Source organism: Schistocerca serialis, chromosome 2 (assembly GCF_023864345.2).
Source record: "Schistocerca serialis cubense isolate TAMUIC-IGC-003099 chromosome 2, iqSchSeri2.2, whole genome shotgun sequence".
Taxonomy (NCBI): domain Eukaryota; kingdom Metazoa; phylum Arthropoda; class Insecta; order Orthoptera; family Acrididae; genus Schistocerca; species Schistocerca serialis.
In genome coordinates this window covers 723,206,748-723,234,178 of record NC_064639.1, presented here as the reverse complement: position 1 = coordinate 723,234,178, position 27,431 = coordinate 723,206,748, and the positions used below count along the sequence as shown (strand labels likewise).

At 38.1% G+C, this 27,431-nt stretch overlaps 1 protein-coding gene across 1 annotated transcript in view; it reads right to left on the bottom strand.

The window, feature by feature from the left end:
- LOC126457919 (T-cell activation inhibitor, mitochondrial-like) overlaps positions 1 to 27,431 on the bottom strand; it is a 318,393-nt gene that overhangs the window by 241,220 nt on the left and 49,742 nt on the right. Inside the window, exon 3 of the mRNA XM_050094613.1 lies at positions 17,106 to 17,238. Coding sequence (XP_049950570.1) covers positions 17,106 to 17,238 — 133 coding nt within the window. The remainder of the gene's footprint in view (positions 1 to 17,105; positions 17,239 to 27,431) is intronic.

The following is a 27,431-nucleotide window of genomic DNA, read 5'->3' as shown; positions in this document are numbered from 1 at the left end:
GTAACAACATTCCTCTCAACAGCGAGCAGTTCACCTTCCGTAATGTTCGGACATGCATTGACAACGCGCTGACGCATGTTGTCAGGCATTGTTGGTGGATCACGATAGCAAATATCCTTCAACTTTCCCCACATAAAGAAATCCGAGGACGTCAGATCCGGTGAACGTGCGGCCCATGTTACGGTGCTTCGATGACCAATCCACCTGTCATGAAATGTGCTATTCAATACCGCTTCAACAGCACACGAGCTATGTGCCGGACATCCATCATGTTGGAAGTACATCGCCATTCTGTCATGCAGTAAAACACCTTGTAGTAACATTGGTAGAACAGTACGTAGAAAATCAGCATATATTGCACCATTTAGATTGCCATCATTAAAATAGGGGCCAATTATCCTTCCTCCCATAATGCCGCACCATACATTAACCCACCAAGGTCACTGATGTTCCACTCGTCGCAGCCATCATGGATTTTCCATTGCCCAATAGTGCATATTATGCCAGTTTATGTTACCGCTTTTGGTGAATGACGCTTTGTCGCTAAATAGAACACATGAAAAACATCTGTCATCATCCCGTAATTTCTCTTGTGCCCAGTAGCAGAACTGTACACGATGTTCAAAGTCGTCGTCATGCAATTCCTGGTGCACAGAAATATGTTATGGGTTCAATTGATGTTGATGTAGCATTCTCAACACCGACGTTTTTGAGATTCCCGATTCTCACACAATTTGTCTGCTACTGATGTGCAGATTAGCCGCAACAGCAGCTAAAACACCTACTTGGGCATCATCATTTGTTGCAGGTCGTGGTTGACATTTCACATGTGGCTGAACACTTCCTGTTTCCTTAAATAATGTAACTACCCGGCAAACGGTCCAGACACTTGGATGATGTCATCCAGGATACCGAGCAGCATACATAGCACACGCCAATTGGGCATTTTGATCACAATAGCCATACAACAACACGATATCGACCTTTTCCGCAATTGGTAAACGGTCCATTTTAACACGGGTAATGTATCACGAAGCAAATAGCGTCCACACTGGCGGAATGTTATGTGATACCATGTACTTATAGTTTGTGACTATTACAGCGCCATCTATCACAAAGTGAAAAAACTGGTCCAACTAAAACACTCATATTTCTTTAAGTACTACACGAATATGTAATACAAAACGGGGGTTCCTATTTAAAAAAAACGCAGTTGATATCCCTTTGACTTGGCAGCGCTATCTAGCGTGTCAACCATAGTGCCATCTGGTTTCCCTCTTCAAGCTTGACAAGTTTCGTTGTTTGTAGTTTTTTCGGTTGATGCTTATTTCATGAGATATTTGGCCCGGTCACTATCAATGGACCACCCCGTATATTCAATGTCAATAAATTTCACTTGTCCAGAACCGCTTTTCTTGCCTTTGCCAGTCTACATTTTATATCCTCTCTAATTTGGCCATCAGCAGTTATTTTCCTGTCCAAATAGAAAAACCAATTGTTTTAAGTGTTTCCTAATCTAATTTCCTCTGCATCACTTCATTTAATCTGACTCATTCCATTATCATTGTTTTTCTTTTGTTGGTGTCCATCTTATATCCTCCTTTCAAGAGACTGTTTGTTCCATTCAACTCCTCCTCCAAGTCCTTTGCTATCTCTAACAGTTAGAATGCCATTGGCAAACAGCAACATTTCTATTTCCTCTTCCTGAACTTTAATTTGCACTGCAAATTTTTCTTTGGCGTTGTTCAGAGATCACAATGGCACACCAAAGCTGGCATTGCAAATCTATACCACAGGCGTTGGCGAGGGCTTGCTGCAATTTTCACTGACATATGGGAGCATTCCTGCAGACCAGGACTCTGCTCATGGCACAGCAGCACCTTTGCTCTGAAGGTCAGTATACTGTCGTGCATGCAAGAACTCAGCCCAGTTTGTGGCCTCAGCTCCAGCAGTCAACTTCATTTAGTATGACAGTGTTAGCTGAAGTCTCAGTGGTACATGTAATTGTGTTAATATTGAACATTGTACTTCAAGAAAATAGTTCGTGATTCTATACATCAAGTGATGCTTACATAGTGAATGACAGTTGTAAATATTCTACATGCTCCTGTGGCAAAGAACTGTGTCAAGTCAAGTAAGTACTTTTATTCATTTGTGTAATGAAGTCAACTGATATTTCATCTGTAGTTGTTAAAAATTAACCATCTCCTAGAGCACTCAAGGAACTCACAGTTGTGACTAGATGAGTGTAATTTAGTCTGGTCACAACGGTTTCCTATAGTCTTTGTTCAATGTACAAGCTACAACCCTGTCTCACTCCTTTCTAAACAACTGCTTCTCTTTCATACCCGTCAACTCTTTCAACTGCTGTCTGGTTTTTGTTCAAGTTGTGAATAGCCTTTTGCTCCCTGCATTTTATCCTGTACATTAAGAATTTCAAAAACAGTATTCCATCCAACATTGTCAAAAGCAATCTCACAGTCCACAAACGTTATAAATATACATTTGCCCTTCCTTCATCTATCTTTTAAGAGAATTTGTAGCATCAGTACTGCCTTGCGTGTTTCTACATTTCTCTGAAATCCAAACTGATCTGTCCTAAGGTCAGCTTGTCCCAGTTTTCCCATTACTCTGTAGAATTTGTGTTAGTATTTTGCATCCATGACTTATTAATTGATAGTTTGGTAATACTCACATTTGTCAGCACCTTCTTTCTTTGGAATTGGAATTCTTTACATTCTTCTTGAAGTCTGAGAGTATTTCACCTGTCTCATACAGCTTGGATAACAGATGGAATAGTTTTGTCATGGCTGGGTCTCCCAAGGCTATCAGTAGATCTAACGGAATGTTATCTTCTCCAGGGGCCTCGTTTTGACTTACGTCTTTCAGTGCTCTGTCAAATTCTTCTTGCAGTATCATTTCTCCCAACTCATCTTCATCTGTGTACTCTTCCCCTTCCACAATATTGCCTTGAAGTTCATATCACTTGTACAGACCCTTTATATATTCCTTCCACCTTTCAGCTTTCCCTTTTTTCTTAGTAGTGGTTTTCCATCTGAGCTCTTGATACTCATACAGCTGCTTCTCTTTTCTCCAAAGGCTTCTTTATTTTTCCTGTGGATGGTATTTACCTTTCCTCTAGTAATAAATACTTCTAAATGTTTACACTTGTACTCTAGGCATTCCCGCTTAGCCATTTTGGACCTCTGCCAATCTCATTTTTTATACATTTATATTCCCTTTTGCTCCTTCATTTTCTGGGTTTTTGTATTTTTTTTCCTTTCGTCAGTTAAATTCAATATCGCCTGTGACATCCAAAGATTTCTACTAGGCTTTGTCTTTTTACCTATTTGATCTTCTGCTGCCTTCACTTTTTCATCTCTCAAAACTACCCATTCATCTTCTATGGTACTCCTCTCCCCCGTTTTAGTCAATCATTACCTAATGCTTCCTCTGAAACTCTCAGTACAATGATACTATACATCCTTCCAAGCGGATTATTCTGGTGCTAATAGCCACTGTCTGATACATATTAATGTTCAAGTAATCGATTTTTATTTCCTCTTAAGGCAACCATGAATGTAGTGATTTAGCTACTCTTCCTCCTGCACCTTCCCTACCATGTCAAAATATATGAAATCCTCTAAAATACAGCAAAGTTCACAGATAAATGCCAAGGAAATGTATCTTGTAATTAATTCACAATGTAGGATGTCTTAATTTGCCCATGTTGAATGAGCATTCGACTGCATTATGTTGCATGTTTGTAGATAAGCAGCTGGCAAATAATTGTTGCACAGTTGCATACAAATGGGTCCTGATGGTATTGACTTAGCTTTTCCTTTTATGTTTACAATAAACTCAATATTTTTCTCTTTTCAGAATTCACACCCCCTCTGAGATCGTGCGGTTATGAGGCTGAGTAGGATTGGGTTATGTAAGGTAGAGTGAATGGGGAAAATTATGTCATATATAAGTTTCTTGTTTCATCTTGCATAAGCCAGATGCCATGCGCTGTTACAGCTGTGTGATTTTGACTGGTTTTTGGGGTTTAGTGACATGCTTGATTGCTTGACTGGCTGTTCTCAAACCTGTTGTTGACCTGGGAATTGGATCATATGTTATATACAATGTTGTTTTTGCTATTTCTGTTGTGATTTCGGCTGCATTACATCAGCTAGTCGATCTTGAGCTACTGGTGCTTCTATTGGTTGCCACACCCACGGTTGTAGGGATAGAAAGTCTGTATAACTGTTATCCACAGGAGGCTTATTTAAAGTTTCTACATATGTTGTCTGTTGTTGGAGTAGATTTCCCATTACTTCTGTGGTCTCAGAATGGGCTGTGCTGTGTTTTATTTCTTGTTGGTATTTATAAACTTGGCACAACTGTCTGTAGCGAGATGTGGGTCATGACAGTATAAACAACACACTGCTTCTTCCAAGCAAACATCTATCGAATGTGGTGCGTAGCATTTACTGCATCTAGTTTGGCTTCTATACTGTGGGTTGCTATGGTTATATTTTCAAAAATTTGTGCACTGTATTCCTGGAGCAATATATTGTTCTGCTGAGCATCTCGCTCCCTAAAATTACTACACGATGTGATAACATTTGAGAACTAAATGCAATCTTGCATACCAGTAGTGGCACATTCCTTTATGGGTTGGTAGTAAAACTAGTTCAACACTAGTAACTGGGTATTAATTCCATATTTCTATAGATTTCTTTATCTGTTAAAGCTGCATCATCATCACATACATTCCCATATGCATGTAACAAGACATTATGGCTGTACACACAACTCTGTTTCTGCCTGATGGATAATATTTAACATGGACACTGTACACATACATTAATTTCCCAGTAGCCATGGGATGTAAATTTCCAATATTTTTGTCTATGCTCTTCCTACTGTTCTTGTCTGATGCTCTGTTTAGTTCTGTGCTATAGATCAGGTTTTCTAGTACGCTCTGCTCTAGACTGTGATAACTACATGAACCAGTGACCATCAAAATTAAGGAATTCTAGGTGTTGGTGAATAGAGTAGGTATTAAAAAGAAGAAAGGCTTCTAAAGAAGTATTCACTTCCGTAGTCACGTGATTTATGTCATTTAGGTCATTATGATATGCATAATTTTCTGCTTAATGTTTCATCTGCAGCAGCAGCAGCATGTATCTTCTACTGAGAAGTTGTGACAGGGGAATGCCAGAACCCGAACGGAACTCCTTGGTTAGTGGATACTACGTAATTAGTTTTTGAAAGGCAAGTGCTGGGATTAGTGATATTACTTTTAAGTTCTTTGGGGAAAGATCATTAAAGACAGTTATGTAGTGACTATTGGAGCAGGACAGGGTGTTAAGTGGTTGGATTCTAATTTCAATTTCACAACTGAGAATGGCATCAAGCAAATCGTTGGTAATGGTCCACACACAAATATGAAAAAGTGTACTATTTCTTCAACACAAACTCTAAATGATGCATTCCATTAAAGATGCAAATACTGAACTCGAGAGGTCGTTCAACAGGATGGGGTGACCACACATGTGTACGACTGAAGCGTTGCACCTTACGTAGTTGCACTGATTCCCAAGTAATATGGTGGCCAGTGCAAAAGTATGTCACGCATCTCCTCTTAAAAATGTAAATATTGCCAGTAAAAAGAAATTGTGTCCAAATTGTAAGGACTAAATATTGAAACTACACAAACAAGTATCCAGTCTACAGTTTATCATCAGTACACTAAAAATGGAAATTACTAAACTTCCAACACCAAAACGTGAAGCGCTGATAAAGAAAAGTGCGCTGAATATTCCGCCAGAAACAATGCCGTTTTCTGACAAGTGGTCTCAAGTGATCAAGAACGAAGTTAAAAAAATGCAGTGGAAAACCGTAACCATGTTATGTGTGAGAAGTTGCAATCTGTTAGGCCTCAAACAACTGCTACAAAAGTGAATAAAGTCCTTGTTTTAAGCAACAGTCATGGCAGAAATTGTGGAAGCATACTACAAGATGAATTAGACAAAAAATTCAGTGTGCAAAGTATTATAAAACCTGGGGCATCAATTAAGGAAGTTGTGAAAAACGCAGACAAATTAACTGATAACTTCTCTGTCAACGATACTTTAATCATTATTGGTGGCACAAATGACACTGATAAACCTCTGTAAGAATTGCAGAGGAACATGAAAGATTCTTTGGAATACATACTTAAACTCACGCAAAAAACGAATGTAGTAATTCATCCAATACCGCTTAGACATGACGCACAAGGTCTAAATGGAAAATCAAAGCTGCAAACTGCATTATGTTAGAAAAAAATCAACACTGCCACAGGGATATGTAGGAAGGGATTATCTGTGAATTTAGAAACCGAATGCCTGAAAAAAAAAATGAATATACAACTCAAGGTTTACATCCAAACAAACAAGGAAAGATTCGCATTTGTAATAGGATTGCTTCTTTCATACACATGGCGAAAACTGTAAAACCAAGTACTGGTACAGGAAAAAAGCATATGAAAATGGACAATCAGATAGAAAGTGTAAGTCTCAAAGTGAAAGTGCCACCCAAGAAAAAACAGACAGTTATGGACCATTTTATAACAAAAAATAAGCCCAATGAAAGTCATAACAAAACACTTACTAGGTCGAATTTCAAGCCATCAAATGCAGCAACAAGGCAGTCATTAATGGACAGATGGGTGAAAAAGGATGGAAAAAAAGTGAAAATTGGGAACATTTCGACAGAAGAAAGGCAGGAACCTACAAATGGTGAACCAGAAAGCCACACAGCAAACACCATGAATACCATCCCCGGAAAACATGAGGATTTTTTACTACTAAGCACACTAGCTCAAATTGTGAGGTAAGTGGTCAAGCAAGAAATGATTCCCTCCCTGTCCCTAATTTTAAATTACTCCATCAAAATGTTCAGTCGCTCCCAAATAAACTAAATGAAATAGAAATAATATCTCAATGATATTTCTGTACTATGCTTTACAGAGCACTGGCGCAAACAAGATATGTTAGAGCAAACATACCTTCCTCCATTCAAACTTGCAAGCACGTTTTGTAGGAAAATATCAAGTCATGGGGGTACTTGTATATATGTTTAAGAAAATATTGAATTCAATAGTGTAACTAAATACCATAAACTGTCCTGTGAAAAAGATATAGAAGTCTCTATTGCTGAACTACCAAGGTAAAATACAGTTATTATTTGTGTATACAGGTCACGAGATGGAGACAAAAAAGTGTTTTACAATCAAATGGAGGAACTCTTTGAAGATATTCACTCTCCCAAGAAAAATATAATTATATGTGGTGACTTTAATATTGATTTCTTGAAATCAAATAAATTCAAAGATGACATTATAAATTTACTACCGTCATTCAGCATCAGCCCAACAGTAACTGAACCAACTCGAGAAACACCTACCTCTGCATCTATTATTGATCAGATCTTGATAAATGCATGCAAATATGCCTATAACACACAAGTTGTAAACATGGGTTTTAGCGATCACTATGCTGAAATTCTTGCAATGAATGTTTCAGAACTCCAAATTCCCAGTCGAATACAACACTGTAAGGAATTTCACTATAAAAAATGTGGAATATTTTTGTTCTCTCCAAGAGGGTGAAAGTTGGAAAGATATATATGACTGCAATTAGACCAATGAGAAATATGATAAGTTTATGGCTACATTCAAGCTTTTTTTTAAATGGCTTTTCCCAAGAAAACAACTATGTTGAACTCTACTCAAAAAACAAACAAGTGGATTTCAAAAGGGATAAGGATATCATGTCAAAATAAAAGGAGATTGTATGAGTACTCCAAGCATAATACCAGTCCTAACTTTCTTGCATATTTCAAAAGATACAAAAGAATACTAACACAAGTTATTTCAAAACCAAAAAAACTAGAAAATGACAAAATACTGTGAGATTCCAAGAATAAAACTAAAGCAACCTGGCAAATTATAAGGAAATAAATGGGTACCAGGCCACTTAATCACAGTAATGTAGAGCTGATTATGAATAAAAATAAACTAACTGACCCCAAACATGTTGCTAGTGCTTTCAACAATTATTTCTCAAATATAGCACAGCAGTTAATAAATACACACCATGACAAACAGCCAACCAGTCACTCAGATCAAAAAATTCATTCAAACACATCATTCCTGTATGCAGCAACACCTGAGGAACTGTCAAGAATCCTAAAAGAATTACCTAATAAATATTCAGAGGGTGTTGATGAGATACCAGATGCTATTATCAAAGCTAGTGCAACATTTATTGTGGAACCACTAACAGACATAGTAAATTCATCTTTTGAGAGTGGTGTATTTCCAAATAATCTAAAAACTGCAAAAGTAACATCGTTGCATGAGAAAGGTACAAAAAGTGATATTGCTAATTATAGACCAGTTTCAGTTTTGTCAGGCTTCAGCAAAATTATGGAAAAAATGATCCTTAGAAGATTAACAGTTTTTGTAAATAAAGAGAGGCTGATAAGTGACTACCAACATGGTTTTAGAGCTGGAAAGTCAACTCAGTCAGCAATTTTTGGCTTCTTAAATGAAGTACCAAAAGCAGTGGATGATTAACAGCATGTATCTAGGATATTTCTGGATCTAAGTAAAGCCTTTGGCATAATTGATCATGGCATTCTCTTGTGTAAATTAAGTAATTATGGAATTAGAGGCCAGTCTCAAAAGTGGATCCAGTCGTACCTCAGTAATCGTCAGCAGATTACAGAAATAAAACACAAAGATAGTGAAACACAAAAAAATTCTAGTTTTTACAGTGATGAGCAGAAAATCAAGTATGGAGTCCCACAAGGGTCAGTTCTAGGACCTGTCCTATTTCTGCTGTATGTAAATGACTTGGCTAGTAAAATACATGATGGAACCACTCTACTGTCTGCAGATGACACTAATATTCTAATTAAATCACAGAATGAGGAAAATCTGCAGGAGGCTGCAGAATCAGTTACGCGTACCTTAACACACTGATTCAAGACCAATAGGCTCATCATAAATTCTGTAAAAACTGTGGCAGTTAACTTTCATACCACACAAAGCCTCCATCCTGCAAACCCTGTTTTCACTATCGAGGGAAAAAATGTGTTGATGGTCAGTCATACAAAATTTCTAGGCGTACATGTTCAGGCAGATCTGAAGTGGGAGGTACACCTAAACAATTTAAATAAGAGACTGAATTCACTAGCATATGCTGTTAGGATCCTCACTCAAATTGCAAGCGGCTCATAAGTGCTGACAATGTATCATTGCAGCATACAGTCGCTACTTATGTATGGAATAATGTTTTGGGGGAAGTCCACAAATACTACAAAAACATTTAAAATACAGAAAAAGATTATCAGGGTGATAAAAAAGCTAAATGTAAGGATTCCTGTAGACCCATTTTTAAAACTCTGAAAATATTGCCACTACCTTGTTTGCATATATATGAAATACTAATTTTCACAAAAGAGAGCATCTTAAAAAAGGAAAATCTCTTCAAACACAACTATGATATACAAACATATGAAACTAGACAGAAGATGAACCTTCACAGGAACACAGTAAATACAAACTTATGCAAAAGAGGAGTGTATCATTCTAGTGCTATGTTATATAACCATATGCCTTCTTACCTAAAATGCATACCAACATTAAATGCATTTAAAATAAAGTTAAAACAGTTCTTGCTTGACCACTGCTTCTATTCTTTGTCTGAGTTTATGGAACATCATAATAAGTACGATCAACGTTTTAGGAGGTTCCTGTTTCATCAGAAACTCTGCATGTAATAAAGGTAGTAGAAAGCAGGACCATAAAATGCCAAGGATGCAGCTTGTCTCCAATTTTATTTTATATATATATATATATATATATATATATATATATATATATATATATATATATATATATATATATATATATATATATATATATATATATATATATATAATTTTTTTAATATATATGCTTAGGCAATAGGTATGCAAACGACTTCAGCAACTGACATTACCTTTGCTGAAGATCAAACCATGACTGCCAATAGTGAGAACACACATCAGACAGCTGCTCATACTTTATTCACAATGGTTAAGTTATATAAACTATTAGTATCTTAAAAGAGAACAAAAATGGTGGCTTTCAGGGTCTAGGAGCCAATTCTCGGCATAATAATAATAAATTATGAGAAAATATAAAGAGTAAACTCAATGAACTTTTCAAGAAATACTATCTCACTCATGGCAGAAATGGACATATTGAAGAAACCAGAAATATTTCATTACATGAGTGGAACAATCTATGTACCACTCAGAACTAGAGTCAGACAGGAAACTCTACTTATGTTCCACAGAACTGAGGAAAAGGTGGAAACATCAATCATTTAAACCAAAGGAATATAGAAGACAAATGTCAAACACACCTACATCTACATTATACTCCACAAGCCACCTAAAGGCATGTAGCGGTATATACTTATAGTACAACTAACTGATCCCACCCTACCTCATTCCATTTGTGAATGGCGAGTAGAAAGAATGATTGTTGGTAAGTCTCTGTATTAGCTATATTTTCTCGAGTTTTCTCTTCATGATCATTATGTCAGATGTATGTGGTAGAAAGTAATATGTTGTCCAAATCTTCATGGAAAGTACTTTTTCAAAATTTCAGTAGTAAACCTCTCAGTGACACACAATGCCTCTCTTGTAATGATTCCCAATGGAGTTTGTTGAGCATCTCAGTAACACACTTGCACTGGCTAAATGATTCCATAACAAAATGCACTGCTCTTCTTAAAGTTGACTCAACCAGGATTTGATACCACAACCTTCCACATTCTAGCTAAATGCTGCACCACTAGACCAGAACACCAGCTGCAATGCAGGAAGAAGAAGAAGAAGAAGAAGAAGAATTAAGGGTATTAACCAAAACAACCCAGTCAGTCTCTGAGGAAAAATTGAGTGTATTATCAAAACTTCTGGACGTGCATGGGTTTCAGTGAACAACATCAGTGCCACAACTGCTACATACTGTATGGATAGTCTACCAGCAATGGCTCATATAGTGATTGATATAAAGGGGCAATGCCACCAACTGCAGGCTGCACTGATGAATGTGTCACATTGCAACATATAAACTATAGATCTTGGTATCTATCATAGAAGTTGGAAACAAGAGCATAGGTACTAAGAAGGAAACTGTGAGGAAACCATGAGTAACAGAAGAAGTAATTCTGTTGATTGATGAAGAGAGAAAGTGTAAAAATGTTTAGGGGACTTCAGGAATACAGAAATAAAAGTCACTTAGGAATGAAATAAACAGGAATTGCAGTGAAGCTAAGGTGAAATGGCTGCATGAAAAATGTGAAGAAATTAAGAAAGAAATGATTGTTGGACTCAGTATACAGAAAAATCAAAACAACTTTCAGCTAAATTAAATGCAAGGGTGGTAGCATTAAGAGTGAAATGGGAATGCCACTGTTAAATGCAAAGGAGAGAGTGGACAGATGAAAAGACTGCACTGAAGGCCTCTATGAGAGGAAACACTCATCTGATGAAGTGATACAAGAAGGAACAAGAGTCAATATAGAAGAGACAGGGGAATCAGTACTAGAATCAAAATTTAAAAGAGCTTTGAAAGACCCAAAATCGAATAAGGCAGAGGAGATAGATAACATTTCATCAGAATTTCTAAAATCATTGTGGGAAGCAGCAACAAAATGACTATTCATATTGGTGTGTAAAATGTGTAAGTCTGGCGATACACCATCAGACTGTCGGAAAAACATCAGCCACACAATTCTGAACATTGCAAGAGCCAACAAGTGCAAGAATTATGGCACAATCAGCTTATCAGCTCATGCTTCTGCATTGCTGACATGAATAATATATAGAAGAATGGAAAAGAAAATTGAATATGTGCTGGATGACAAACAGTTTGGCTTTAAGGCAGGTAAAGGCACCAGAGAAGCAATTCTGGTGTTGCAGCTGATAATGGGAGCAAGACTAAAGAAAAATCAAGACACATTCAGAGGATTTATTGACTTGGAAAAAGTATTTGACAATGTCAAATGGTGCAAGACGTTCAAAATTTTGAGAAAGATAGGGGTAGGCTACAGGGAAAGATGGGTAATACGCAATATGTGAGAGAGCCATTTGGAACAATAAGAGGGGAAGACCAAGAACAGAGTGCTCAGATTAAAAAGGGCATAACAAAGGGATGTCCCTACTATACATAGTAGAAAAAACAATGATGGAAATAAAAGAGAGGTTCAAGAGTGGAATTAAATTCCAGGTCATCAAAGGATATCAATGATAACATTCACTGATGACATCACTATCCTCACTGAAAATGAAAAAGAATTACAGGATCTGTTGAATGGAATAAACTTTCTAATGGATACAGAATACGGATTGAAAATAAATCGAGGAAAAACAAAAACAGTGAGAAGTAGCAGAAATGAGAACAGTGAGAAGCTTCATATCAGGATTGGGGATCATGAGATAAATGAAGTTAAGAATTATGCTAACTACCAAAATAACCTATGATGGTCAGAGCAAGGACAGACTAGCATTGGTAAAAAGGCTGTTCGTGGTCAAGAGAAGTCTATTAGTATCAAACATAGACCTTAAACTGATGAGGAAATTTCTTAGAATGTATGTTTGGAGCACAGCATTGTGTGGTAGTGAAACATAGACTGTTGGTAAACTGGAAAAGACGATACTGAAAGCATTTGAGACGTGGTACTTGTGAGTTGATGAGCATTTCGCTCTCATTTAAATATATGGCCGAAGGGTCAGCCTTCAGGAATTGTGAAACTAACATCTTCATTATGAGATGGGGAAATCGTTATTGTGCTGAATGAGGCCTAAGCGCTGTAGTGTGCGAGTGAGACAGATGAGAGCCTATGTCATAGGGAAACCCAGTAGAAGCCCTTTGTGGCCAAGGAGATGTAGCAGTGTTAAATAAGGTGGACCTAAGATTGGCCATAAAGGGAAACATTTATGGAAACCATTTAATTCTGTAGTAATGCAGGGAATGAAGCCACAGTAATTTTAATCTCCCATCCTCCATAAATTTTCATGGTGATCCAAATAAAACTTGAATATTGATCAGATCTATAACAGTTTAGGATTTACTGTCAAAGTAAAATTAACAAGTTTTGTAACAAAGACCTGAATGCTAAAATCTGAACACTTTGGTCAATCTTAGCGATCGACATTCCACATAGAAGCACATCATTAAAATGATAAACATTGTAAACGTCAACTCTGTAGCTTTATTTGTTTAAAAGATATAGTAAATTTAAATTATCAGTATTTTCGGTTAAGAGCACCAGATCATCATTTCCTCCACACAAAACACATTGAACTATGACAGCATGACACTTTATTGAAACATTATGTAATAGAATATTTGTTGAAAAGTTTAGTACTTAATAGTTACTTTGTTCTTTATTTATTTATCAGAAAGCACGTTGGTGCAAGGCTACTGGCTGTGACATTCAAAATTAAGAAGGAAATTGTATTGGTTTTATGTAAAAGAATTTAACAATGGAAATTATTGTTATTTTATTTAGAACATGAAAGTGGTCAAACTTTGATTATTTAAATATGTTAAAATGTAAAATAATGTAGAATAAGCTGTAGCCAATCAAATGAACGGCTTCAGGAAAGGGAACTGCCCTAGTCAGTTGAGCAAGGATATGCGGCATCCAGGAAACGAAGCCAGAGACAAGCAGAGGAATAGTACTGGGCCAGACACAAAAGCGGACAGTTTGGCTCGAGACACCATGGGGTACAGTTTGGATGCAGACGTGAAAGTGGGCAATTGGTTTTTAGGCACCTAGGAAGTGAAACAACTTAGGAAATTTCGTGTTGTTTGGTATCATGGGACTTAGACTCTGAGCGGTGAGCAACCGCATGCCTGGTGTGAACTCCTAACTTTTCGCACAGTTAATGAGGTGGAATACTGAACTTGTAATTCGCGATGAGATTGTAATTGATTGAACTGTGTCAAATGGATATGCGCTAGAGGGTAATAGTAATTCTGAATACGACCACTTTCACTATTAGTTTGCTTCCTGAATAAACATTATTCTAACCAAATCACAACTGTTTGGCCTACATCATTTATGGGTCATTAATTTAGTTCCCGATATTATCATCACTGTTGTTATATGTTATGTTAACTTCGTATTTCACAAACTTGCCATCAGCCAGACAATTTAGCAAAATGGTCACAGGTGTCTAATTTAGGGCACGTAATGTGACACGTGCGGTTCAACCCCGAGATGAGTTTGAGCCAAGACATTTTGATGAAGAGGAACCGCATGCGAGCCCGAACATCTTTCGGATGTTAGCTTGCAATTGGGGGCTCATTCAGGACAGGAACTTGGAAACTGTTAGTTGAGGGGTAAGAATCTTGCAAAGTGTTGGAACAGGATTGGATTTTGTAAAGTGTTAGTTGCAGAATATGAACTCTGGAAAGTTTTAAAATTTGATTTGAAATCTGCAAATTGTTTCCAAAAGTATTATGAATTTCAATAGGCAGGACCTCTCGCAAAAGTTAAATGTGAGATCGGTTCAGGACTGAATATTAGGTTTCTTTAATAGTTGTGAAATTACAATTGTAATTCTCACAGTTAATTACATTCTGTTGTGTGCACAGAGTTTCAGCAGTGGTTAGGAATGATAAAAAAGTAACGCGGAAGAAGAGGCAACATCGAAGGCACATAGTTCCAGCCAGCAGCAGCAGCTTCAATGGCGATTCATCACACAGTGGCGGTTGGAGTATCACAGTAGAGGCTACGAGATCTTCAGTGTTGGCTTAAACAGCAACATCGACAGCAATACTGTGGCAGAAGGATCCACCACGACAAAGCTAAGTACCTGTGCTCATAGCGAGATTATGTATGATTCTGTAGTTCAATTGCCAACAATAGAAGTCGCTAATATTAAGCAGTTGGCCAGTTCGTATGGGTCCAAAAATACTAGCGAGCCGCTTAGCCCAAATTCAGAGCAGGAGAGCATGATCAGTGGTGAATTTAGTGTTTTGTGTGGAGGAAATGATGATCTGGTGCTCTTAACCGAAAATACTGATAATTTAAATTTACTATATCTTTATTAAACACAGCTACAGAGTTGATGTTTACAACATTTGTCATTTTAATGATGTGCTGTTTTATAATATTGTAGTGGAAAAAAGAAGAACAGTTGAAATATTGTTAATTACTGCTAGTCTTGGACTTGGAGAGGATAAGACATTCATACAGATTCAGGATGATCAGTTAGTTGACAATATACTTCCTAGATAGGGGAAACAACCCACTTGTTCCAAAAGTGTGATGGAAATAGAACTATTGAAACAGAGAAAGGCAGTTTCTGGAGCTGGCTGTGCGAGTACCTTTGTTTTTGGGATGTTAATGTTCAGGCCAAACCACTATGTACTACTGAAACAATTTACACACAGATGCTGATCTGTGGGTGTATGAGCTAGATAAACACTACCATCTGCATATTGCAGTTCAGTTACCTGGCTGAGACTTGTGAACCTCTTAGAATGGAGTATAGGCAGATTGCACAGTCCTCCATTAAATACATATATTAAGTTCTATGCCTGTAGTTGCAGACATTTCATAAAAGATTGCTGTGAGGTACAGGGTAAACAGTATTGGCACAAGGACACATCTTCATTTGAGCCCATCAGTAATGGGTAACTTGTTAGATGTTTCATTCTTACATAGTATTTGCCCACACTTGTTATCATAGTGGGTTTGAATCAGTCCAACAAAGCGTTCCAGGCAGCCAAAATATGACCTTCCACAAAACTTCTCTTGGCACCATGTCAAAGGCCTTTTCTAGGTCATAGAAACAGAATAGTTACCTCTTTATACTAACTGTTAATGCAGTCACTCAGAAGAGTATGTGTTTTTAACCAAACCATTAAATTTGTGACAAAGAAAGTGTTAACCCTTTGCAGTCCATAATGCAGACACAGGGTATCTCTGGGTGCTCTCATTTTATTGCTGCCGCCTGCATGGCAAGCACACCACAGAGAATTATGTGAATCTTTTTGTGGAAACAATGTGGCCACTGACCAACAATTAGGGTGTTCATAACAACAAAAAGTGCACTTGCATTCAAATATATTTACATAAGGATTACAATGCAAAACTTTTCATTGTGTAGTATTTTTTGAAACACACTTCATGGGTGACTGTTTTTATCATCACTTCACTCAAATTGTTTACAAATAAATCACAGTAATCATCAAAATCATTGTCATTCTTGTTTTCACTTAGACAGTCTTATAAGAGTGCTACAACCTCTTCCTGATGAAGAACTGTATGTGAAGAACTAGTCATTTTGCACCTACTAAATTAAAAGTAATAATTACAACATTTCTCTCAACACAACTGCTACAGTTCAAAACCAAGTCAACACAGGTTTGCCTAGATGGCAGTACTATGCACTATGCAGCACTGATGCCTACTGCTGTCAAATTCAAGAATGGAGCATGTGAGATCTACAAAAAATTGGGTCGGATGGGGCCCAATATAGGAGTGGAAAACAAATGTCACAATTTCGAGTGCCACTCACTGCTGAAGCAGAAAGGATTAATTTGAAATATTAATGAACACTGAGCAGTGCACCCCTATCAAAATTACTCTCTCAGGTGATTGTTTATTATTTTTCTCAAATTCCATGTAAAATAGTACTTAATGTTGCATATCATGAATACAACTCTCAAAATAACTCAATGTACTAACCCAAAAATATCACGTGTGTAAGTCTTTACCAGGTCTAGTTCATATTCACTCAGTATTTACACTTTTGGGTGAGAATTCAAATTTTAAGCAACATTTCGTTTCTGTTGAAAACAATATATTTTCAATGTACAAAGTTATGAGAATTATGGAATCTTGAAATTATAATGACTGGTCTTTTAAACAAGTTCCTTACTGTGAACTTCAAACTGTATTTTCTCATTATTTTTTTATTTCTTAACTCTGTTACAAGCATCATTGGCAAAGTGAAAGTACCTTAAAAGTAAAGATCTAAAACTAAGATCATACCTTTTACAGTGTTGTCATAACTAGGACTCTGAGACCTCAGATAAAAAGTAAGTGTTGCTGGCCTTGTTGGTCGCTTTTGCTGCAGCAGTTCGAGGTATGAATTAAGTTGTTTGAGAGAATTTTCATTCACAGTCTGAAATAAAGGTTGAAATAAACTGGGAGTGAATCAGTGTGAAATTTGAAACTTTAAAACAATATAAATGAAACTAAGACAATACTCAAACTATTCTTCAAAGTAATGCATTAAAGGTCTCACTATCTACTATTTTTCAGTGAAGACCACAAAAAATCTATACATTAACCGAATTTTCCATCAGTGCGTGACAGAATATGATGACAATATTAAACAGGAAACACTTCTTAATGTCCTGCAAATTTATATTTATTCAGTCATGAACCAGATCTCGGCTTCTTACATCACTATCATGTGGAAAATGACTGTCACAAAAACAGATAAAATAGCATGTGATTTACACAGATATTGTGTACAGAAGATAGAAAATTGATGACATGTACAGAGCTTACATAGGATATTTTTTGGCAAACACAAATAGTTGCATTTAACTAAAACAGGAAAAGTAACACTTTTGTGTGAAGATACATTTAATAGCAGATGAAAACAAAGTTGAATTTACAATTTTAATCTAATATTTGTACAACTAAAAGTTAATTTAATGGGGGGGGGGGGGGGGATAAAGAAAATAAGGAAATCATGTTTCCTCAGTTTGTACTAAGCTGATATTTTGTGTCATATGATTCTTGATTTCCAACAGGGTTGTCTTTCTGGTTTTCTGAAAAGAATGTAAAAATTCACAATCTACATCACGAGGTTGTTATTCCATTATAAGATGGTTACAAAGATTGAATCTTTCTTTCTTAATTTCCAGTTTCTCTCACATTCAGAAAACCTAACTGCCACAGCTCTGCCTGACTGACCAACACATACATTTCCACTGTGCTTGCATGTGATTTTATACACACCACTCCATGCCAAGGGTCGGAATTTGTCTTTACTATGAACAATTTTTTTTTTATATGCTGCCAGTACTACAAAAAGCTAGATTATCTGAAATTTTGCCAACATTTGAAATGATGCACCAGTTTTTATAAGTATTGACTGTTTCCTTTTGGGTAGTGTACATTTACACATTTTATTTTTTCATGGTATGCTATCAATCAGGGCGGAGTCATAGCCATCACTGGAAGTGGTAAGTCTGAGAGTCTGTAGTTCTGTTTGAAAGGCAGATAATGGAACAGATATAAGCTGATACACAATAGAATGGAAAGCTGCATGTTTGTAACTGTGTTGGTGCTGGGAAGCTTGCAGGGATTACCACATCTGTAGCTATGGTTTCTTTGAAAACACTAAATTTGTGTCTCCATGTGCTAATGTCTATATTAAGGTCCAAGAAATTAGGAGGGCATCCCAGCTCTATTGTGAACCAACATTTTCTTACACTGGGAGTTTAAATGTTGTAAGAATGTATCCAATTGTCTAGTGGTACCAATCCACGAGCACAGCAAAGCATCCACACATCTGATCCGATATTCAATTTTGCAACTCATTGATTCTTGCTGTACGAAAATTTGCACAAAACTGTCCATTACAATTTGAGATAGTATAGGGCTAAGAGGGGAACTCACAGCTAGGCATCAGACGTGACTAAAACAAGTGTTCTAAAACTGGAAATAGTTCCGTTTTACACATATTTAAGTAGCAATGATTATGTCACATAATCCTACATGATTTGCTTTTGATTTATCCAAAACTCCATCAATATGTTTATATACTCATTAGTTGGTACATTTGTAAATGAACAACTGATGTCAAATGATATTAGTTTAGAATTGGGTGGGATTTGTATATCATTAATTTTACCAATAGAGTTATGGAATTTCTGGTGCCAAATTTAGGGATTAAAGTTTTTTTGACAACATAATCTAGATCTCTTGGAAGCAAGAAACAGAAAAGAATGATATACTGGAGGTACTCAAATGCCATCTTAATGTAATACAGGCATGCCCTATAATCCAGGACCCACAAGATTCATATTAACAAGCATAAAGCTGTTCATTTCTGATATAATACTTTTAAATATGACTGTGGTTTTGACTTGTTCACTGAAAGCTGCAGGTTGGACCTTTGTATAGATATTGAAAGTCAGAACTGCTGTACTTTCACGATGTAATCACTTTTGTTCAATAAAGCTAAACTATTGATTTGTTGGTTTTGAGAGAGATGACTTTGTTGGAAGTTATTTTCTTCTTAAACTTCCTTACTGTACAAATTTCACTGCATGAGAGTGCACCACTACCAGTGGCAGTACTTTTTAAATCGTGGGCTACAAAATGTTTCGCAGAAACACCACCCTTTAACACAAGTCTGGTGTATGACGGAAGACACATTCCCTAGTGACACCTTTCATATCCCTCTAACACTTGCAGGTCTTACTTTCTTTCCTCTTTCTTATCTTTCCTTATCTTCTTGTGCAAGTTCTAAAAGTTAGATTAAACCATTTCACTTAAAATTACCATAATTCTTTCCCATTTTTACTCACATTCACCTAATCATTCATAACCAATCAACTCAGTCAATGTTAAATTGTGTTATTAAGATTCTAAACTATAAGATAAAAGTTAAAGAAAAACTCAGAAAAGGGTGGCTGGTGGATCACTTACAAAAAACCAGCATGGGTTACCAATACTGGTAGCACAGTAAAAACTGCTCCCAAAAAGTTTAGGGAGCAAGTATGACACCTCAAAAAATGTAAAAATCGTACCACATTCATCTCATGGTTAGCTAGAATAAAGGTTAGATCAAACCTCTGCCCTCTTGTTTGAATATAAAACACATACAGATAAATATGGCATACTGTAATCTATACGCCACAAGCTCCACACATTGGAGGGTCCTGTTGCTGGAGCAGAAAGCCATGCTTCTTTGGACAGCTCCATCAAAGATGAGTAAGGAGAGATTCACAAAGCCTAAGTGGCAGGAAGGAGGTATGCCTACTAGTTGGTTTTACTGACCACAACTTACTGTCTGTCACTTCCAGCCATTCTTCTACCTACTGATGCAACAGTGAGATGTACCCCGTAAAGGGGTAGTGCACTGTGACACCCGATTTAGAATACTTACTTCGTTGGCTGACACATATGCCGATTCAATTTCCGAAATTCCCTTGTGCCCTGCTACCAGCCAAATGCCATCTCATTTCTCAGCCTTTGCAAGCAGAGAAAAGAGTCCTGAACATATTTGTCTGCTAGGTACATTCACCGAATAGACTACAGGGCACTTAGATAGATAGAGCACACCAGGAATTTCTCAGCATGGATATGTCCCATCTGCTCCAGTGCCCTCAAGATTGGATACAACTCTGCATCACAGACAGTAAATTCATAAATTCATGTAGTAAACAAAGCTTGAGCACATGTTCTGGGAAAAGAATTAAGCAGCTAAGACATTCTCACTGCATAGACTCATTTGTAAATATAACTACACAGTTGTGGTGCTCATTTAAAATTACATTAGATATTGAATTAAAAATACACACACAAGTGCTGCCTCTCCTGTACTGTAAAAAGTCTAAAATTATTTTGGGTCTCTTCAGCAGCCAAGATGGCCGTTGTCCCCAACCGTGAATCAGTGTTTGTATTTGACCTACACCAAGTGCCACAAGATGAGGCTTTGCACAAATCTCAAACAACCTTGCTGCTCACAGACAATTTGTAAAACCTGCTTTCATAGGAGGGCAAGCAACAGTTTAGCAGTGAAGCTGGAACAGTAGAGAACCTGTAAACATGGCACACTATAAGAAGTTGTTGCCAGGTGGCACATGACAGCTTCCCTGCCTCACCACAGATGCAAGGTGTGGGCCACCTGTGGTCACCCTAATCCCTTCATAGTGGATAGGGTCAAGTATCTTGAGATAAGCCTTAACAGTTTTATATCTTGAGATAACTAGATCTCGCTGACCCACAAATTGTGCTTCCAAATCTAGCCAGGATCATCCAAAAGCTTTACAAAACTGGAGCAGACGTGCCTTGTCAGCTGCCCATGACCACTTTAAAATGTTTAGCACCTTGAGCAACCTTGCTTTTAGGTCCATTAGGTGTCGTAGCAACAATTATTTTGAATCATATGCGAGGCCCAGAAACCTCATCGAATCTTTGACATTTAAAACTGTGTCCCTCATTTGCAGGTTATTTACATTAAAGTGGCAATGAGAATGGTTAAAATTAACACACACACACACACACACACACACACACACACACACACACACACACACACACACACTTATCTGCAGAAAATCTAAAATCAGTACGAGCAGCCCATTCTTCCAATCTTTTGATGGGAAGTCGCAACTGATAGTTTGCTGTAGCAGGATTGCGAAAGGAACAAAAAAATGCAAAATCATTCGTAAATAAGCAACATTGCATTGGGCTTCTTACTGCAGATGTTATATTATTAATAGCAACTTAGAACAAAATTATACTTATGGTCCCAAGTTGACGGACACCATTCTTCTGCTCAAATCTGTCAGATAGAACTTCACCAAATCAGTATATTTAAAAAAAATGTTGTGATAGGAAGGACAATATGAGTACAGGTGGCCTTCCTAGGAAATGCATGCCATTCATATAGCTGTCTCAGAGTATCGTGCCTCCAAGTAGTACCATATGCCTTACCTAAAAAAAATGCCTACCAGGTATCTTTCCTACACAGCTATTTAATGTGACACTTCACTTCAATAACTACTAGAGCTTGTTTGGTCCTTCCCTGTTTAGAGGAGATGGATGAAAGTGCCTCCCTCCATGAGTTGAATGCAGTCTTGCATGCCATATTGTATTGAAAATGTTATAGAAGAATTTCTTTGAATTTTTCGCTGAGTTGTTGTAGCATGTTGTGCTCAGTCTTATCATGACTTGGGAGCAGTATCACAAGTCTCAGACAGTTCTGACTCCAGTACCCAGGGGCAGTTATAGGACTCAAATGTTACTGGACATGAAGTCCAACCCACCAATTTCTATGTTCAGATAGTTATGACACGGTGCTGGATTAAGACTGGCAGTACAGGTAGTTGTGGTGAAATGCAGTGCCATTGCCAGTGCAATGTCTCTGTGCTTTGTGTATTGTTTGGAGACACTCCTCCTCCATTACATTCCTCCATACATACCATAAAGCAAGGTGTTCCCCAAGGCTCCGTCCTGGGCCCCTTGCTGTTCTTACTTTACATAAATGACCTTCCTCACAGCCTACCAGACACAAAAACCCTTTTATTTGCTGACGACACCTCTATACTCATATTTGCACCTGAACAAATTCTCCAATCTAATATAGATAGAACCATAGATCAAATAAGTCGATGGCTCCAAAGTAACAGGCTGCTGCTTAATGTAAAAAAGACAATTGGAATAACCTTTCACACTGCCCAAAACAGAAATCCATTACTACCAACTATATCACTGGAAAAAAATAATGTTAAACTTGAAAATGAAATAAAATTTTTGAGGGTCACTATTACTGATACGCTCACATGGAAAAGGCACATTGACATTACCAGCACAAAACTTAGTAAAGTATACTTCATGATTAGATCAATAAGGAATGTCACTAACTCAAGTATCCTAACCACAATGTACCATGCACTCTTTCACTCTGCACTTAACTACGGAATCATCTTCTGGGGCCAAAATTCTGAAACAATTAAGATATTCAAACTGCAAAAGAAGATAGTCAGAACAATTATGTTCAAAAAACAAAGAGACACTAGTAAACCACTATTTAAGAAACTAAATATTGTGCCCCTCCCATGCCAATACACACTAGAATTATTATTCTTTACCAAAAAAAGTATCAACAAAATTAGCAAAAATATGGATTACCACAATTATGACACAAGATTAAAAACCTCTCTAAGAATACTTCCCCACTCAACAAAACTGTACAGTGGTGGTGTCAAGTGCATGGGAATAAAATTATATAATCATCTTCCAACTTTTATACAAGAAATCCAAGAAATAAATAAATTCAAAGACAGTGAAATCTCTTTTAATAAAAGACTGCTTTTATACCATCCAGGAATATTTGGAATCAAAATTGTCTTAGTGCATGATAATGTATCAAAGCTGAATGTTGTTAAGTCAATTTTGTCACATCATGTAACAATTCTCTGTAAAGCTGTAACTTTAAGTAACATAATTTTGTAGGTAATGTAAAATAATCTTTCTTCTGTATTCTTGTTTACTATTTTAGACTCCTGTAAACTGTATATTTGTATTGACTTATCCCATATGAGTTGTACAAGCCATTGTACTGATTTGATCTACGGGACAAATAATAAATAAATAAATAAATTACAGCTGCCATTGGTGGCCTACTTTGTCTTTGAGATATCCTTCTGGTGACTTTGCATTCTTGTTCTGAACTGGTAGAATGGCTTAAAGAATTCAGGAATCCCTTTCATTATCTCTTCTTGCTCCTTAGTAGTATGGTGACAATTGGCCCTCATCATGCAAAGAACTGAGAGGTTCTCTGCAGTTGGTTGGCATTTGAACCTGCACAATGCCACAGTGCCACCTGACACTGACTGTAGAGATGCATTTTTCACACCGCCACAGCATAGGCAGTGTTCCTAGACCATCAAAAAAGCTGGGAATGGGTGCATCAGCAGCTTCGTGGATCACTGTTGTAATGTGATACAGCCATTTCTGGATACTGTCTTAATGTTCAAACACAGCCAGTTGACTGTACAGCATCCAATTTGCCTTTCTGAGCAGCTATTTTGGTGGCTTACTTTCTGCATTCTTTGCTCTTCCATATGTATCCATATGGGGATGTGGTGCTAACTGCTGACCACCTCCCACTGAGCAGTATCATCTGGGGCAGGACATCTTTGGCAGAAAATGACCCCATAGCAGTGCTGAAGTGTGTGCTCTGCTCCATGTTCAGAAGACATAATAATTCTGAAAAGATGAAATATTCAACAGCCTGATCCAGGGGCAGGTGGTCATTGATGCCCACTGCAAATTATGTGCATTAACATCTCTGAAAAGGAGCATAGGACAGGCGAACTGTGCAAGGAAATCAATATTAGCCTCAGGAACTATATCATTTGGAGGTAGATATAAAGAGTAAGTGCAAGCCTATATGGCATATGTACTACTACAGCAACTGCTTGCAAATTGGTGTTGAGAAGAGGTGAGCAGTGGTATTCATCACTGACAAATATATCTACATTACCTTTAGCTCTCTAGCCATTGAAGTCTTCGTTTCTGTGGAGGTTGTAACCACCATAATACTATATTCTCAGATTCCTTAAAGTTCGTCTCTTGAAGACACAGAAGAGTCTTAACTCCTCCAAAAGAAACCATAACCTGCTCAGGTTCTGATGCAGTATGAGAGCCATTTTATCAGTGAGTTTGCCTTCTCTTCTTGCTGCCGGGATTGCAGCTGTATGGCAGTTGCAGGTAAAATGAAAGAACTTGTTGGTCCCTCCAACACTCTTAACAAACCATTTCACCCACAGTTGGGTCCTCTTCAGATTCATCAATCAAAACTAATTTTGGATGGTCTCGTGACATTGGACTTGCCATTTTATATTTTTGACTGTCCACTGGATAATTCTCTTGCAGCAGCAATGTTGGCTGTGATTTGCATTTTGGCATGCTATCTGCTGTATTTTGTGATGCTCTTGGGTTTGGTGTGGTTGCCTTTTTAGCACCCTCAGTATTTTGCATAACTGGTTTCTTGTTGCTGGTGTGGAAGTGGTATGCTTGTTGTCACTCGCCAATCTTTCAAAGTGCTGCCGTGCAGTTACGCGCGTCCTCTACATGCAGCGCTCCACCAGCCATGCAGCAGCAGCACCACCTAAGCGGCCAGCCAGCCAGTGGCCGCTAGACTCGGACTCAGTTATGATTTGACTGTTTAAGTGTACACACTTCTTACTCTGTTTACTTGATCTGTGACTTTCATGTATTGCGTCGTCCTTGAAATATATTTGTTCAACTTGAAGTTATAACACTGGCGACGAAGTAGTGAATTTTTCTTTTTCATCGTTGACCCATGTGTTTCCATGGCTACTTTAGAGCAACTATTGCAAGGTCTCATAGAACAGCATACGCTTCTCACAAATGCGACTTGTGATTTTGTCGCGGCATCAAATGCAGGGCATCTCTCGTCATCGTCTCTACCTCCTTTTCCTCCTTACGACGAGACGGCAGAAGACTGGTATGATTACAAAAAACATCTTCGACAGCACTTCTTGGCATTTCATGTCGCGGATGACCAAACATGTAAGTCTCTGTTCCTTTCATGGATTTCACCTCAAATGTATCAGTTGTTGTCGCAATTGGCTCCTTTGAAAGATCCTGCGTCTTTGTCCTTTGCTGAAATGTGCTCACTTCTATCCGTCTATTTTCAAAAGCAAACGCATGTGATAGCCTCTCGTGTTGCCTTTTATCATTATAAAAAAAAAAACGAATCAATCATATCGCGCTTGGGCTGCTGAACTTCACGGCCTCAGTAGAAAGTGTCAGTTTGTTACTGTCGTTCACATAGAATCCTACACTGATTCCATGGTACGGAATGCTATTATCTGGTCCCGACAAAGAAGTTAGGCAATGTGCCCTTCAGTTGGCAAATCCGACTCTAGATGAAGTCCTGTCCATCGCTCAGTCTTTCGAAATTTCTCGCACCGCTGGAGTGCAAATAGAGGCATGGGGTGACGTCAGGGAAATACAATTTCTGTGCGCTGTTGACAAAGCGTGTGGCGTGTCCCCACCGGCCGATGTGGCCACAGTACGCTCCCAAGCGCAGCCTCGGCCTAACCGTAAACAAACCTCTAAGAAGCTGCAGCAAAACCCACAGCAACCTCCTTCATGTCCGCAGCGTTTCATGAAAGATTCACAAGAGGATTGTCCACAACGTTGGGCCATGTTCACAAATGCAAAAAAAAAAAAATGGGCCATGTGTCATCCGTTTGCAAATCTGACCGCATACATGATGTTCATGAACATGGCACTGATTCTGATTCTGTGTTGTCTGTCAATTCTACTTCTTCCCTTTCATGGAAGTTATTTCTCACTGTCCAAATACTTGGTTGAGATGTTCGCATGCAGGTGGATACTGGTTCTGCTGCCACTATCATCAATTCTCAGACATATCTTCAGTTGGGTTCTCCAATCCTGTCACCTGGCACTAGACAATCTTCAGAAATCAAAATTTTTTCAGGAGACGTACCCATGCAGGAACCAGATGATCACCATCTGTCAGAGCAACTCTACTCACCTCCTGCTCCTACGGACACAGACACATTGCCCACATCTCCTGTTATAACAACCACACTTGCCGCAATGGGCAGATTGGTGCACGGGGCCCCAGCAGATTCGACCCCCACGTCTCCTGTCATCTCGACCCGTTATCATTGGGGACACTTCTATCCATGTGGGAAGCCTCCTCCTCGTGACTTTACGGTCAGTCAAACAACACCTATGGACGTTAGCAATCTAGAGGGCACCTCCATCAAGACCTGTGCAAAAACTTCTAAGGGGGGAAAAGTGTTGTGACTCGCCGATCTTTCAAAGTGCCGCCACGCAATTACCCGCGTCCTATACATGCAGCGCTGTCCACCAGCCATGCAGCAGCAGCACCACCTAAGCGGCCAGCCAGCCAGCGGCCGCTAGACTCGGACTCAGTTATGATTTGACTGTTAAAGTGTACACACGTCTTACTCTGTTTACTTAATCTGTGACTTTCATGTATTGCGTCGTCCTTGAAATATATTTGTTCAACTTGAAGTTATAACAATGCTGCTGGTCTACATCTGGGTGGATGTGTTGATCTCTGTGGCAGGTTTCTTAACCACTGACGTTAAGGATGCTGTGAATGTGGGCAACCACATTGCACTGTATAACCTTTTTGCCACTTTTAATCTTTTGCAACTCCTTTCCTCCTGACATATTTTGCAGCTTCGTACCACAGCAACCGACACAGAGTTTAGAAAAGGAGCAAGTGGGCTGCTTTGCTACATTTACCACAGACTTCCTGCACCTTGTTTGTGAGAGTTGTGTGCCCACATCACTGATAACTGAAATAGATTATGAGGTCTGGGAGACACGGCCACACTTTCAACTACACGAAACCTGCCTAAACATACTCTGGCAGGTTCAGAGAGTCAAAATTTATAAGTTCACCACTGATGTGCTTCAACGCGTTGCACAAATCAGACCATTACATCAGTAATTTCTGAGTGCCTATATTCACAACATCATGGCAAGAGAGCACACCTTTGCTTGAGTAAAGGGATTTATATTTCTCTATCA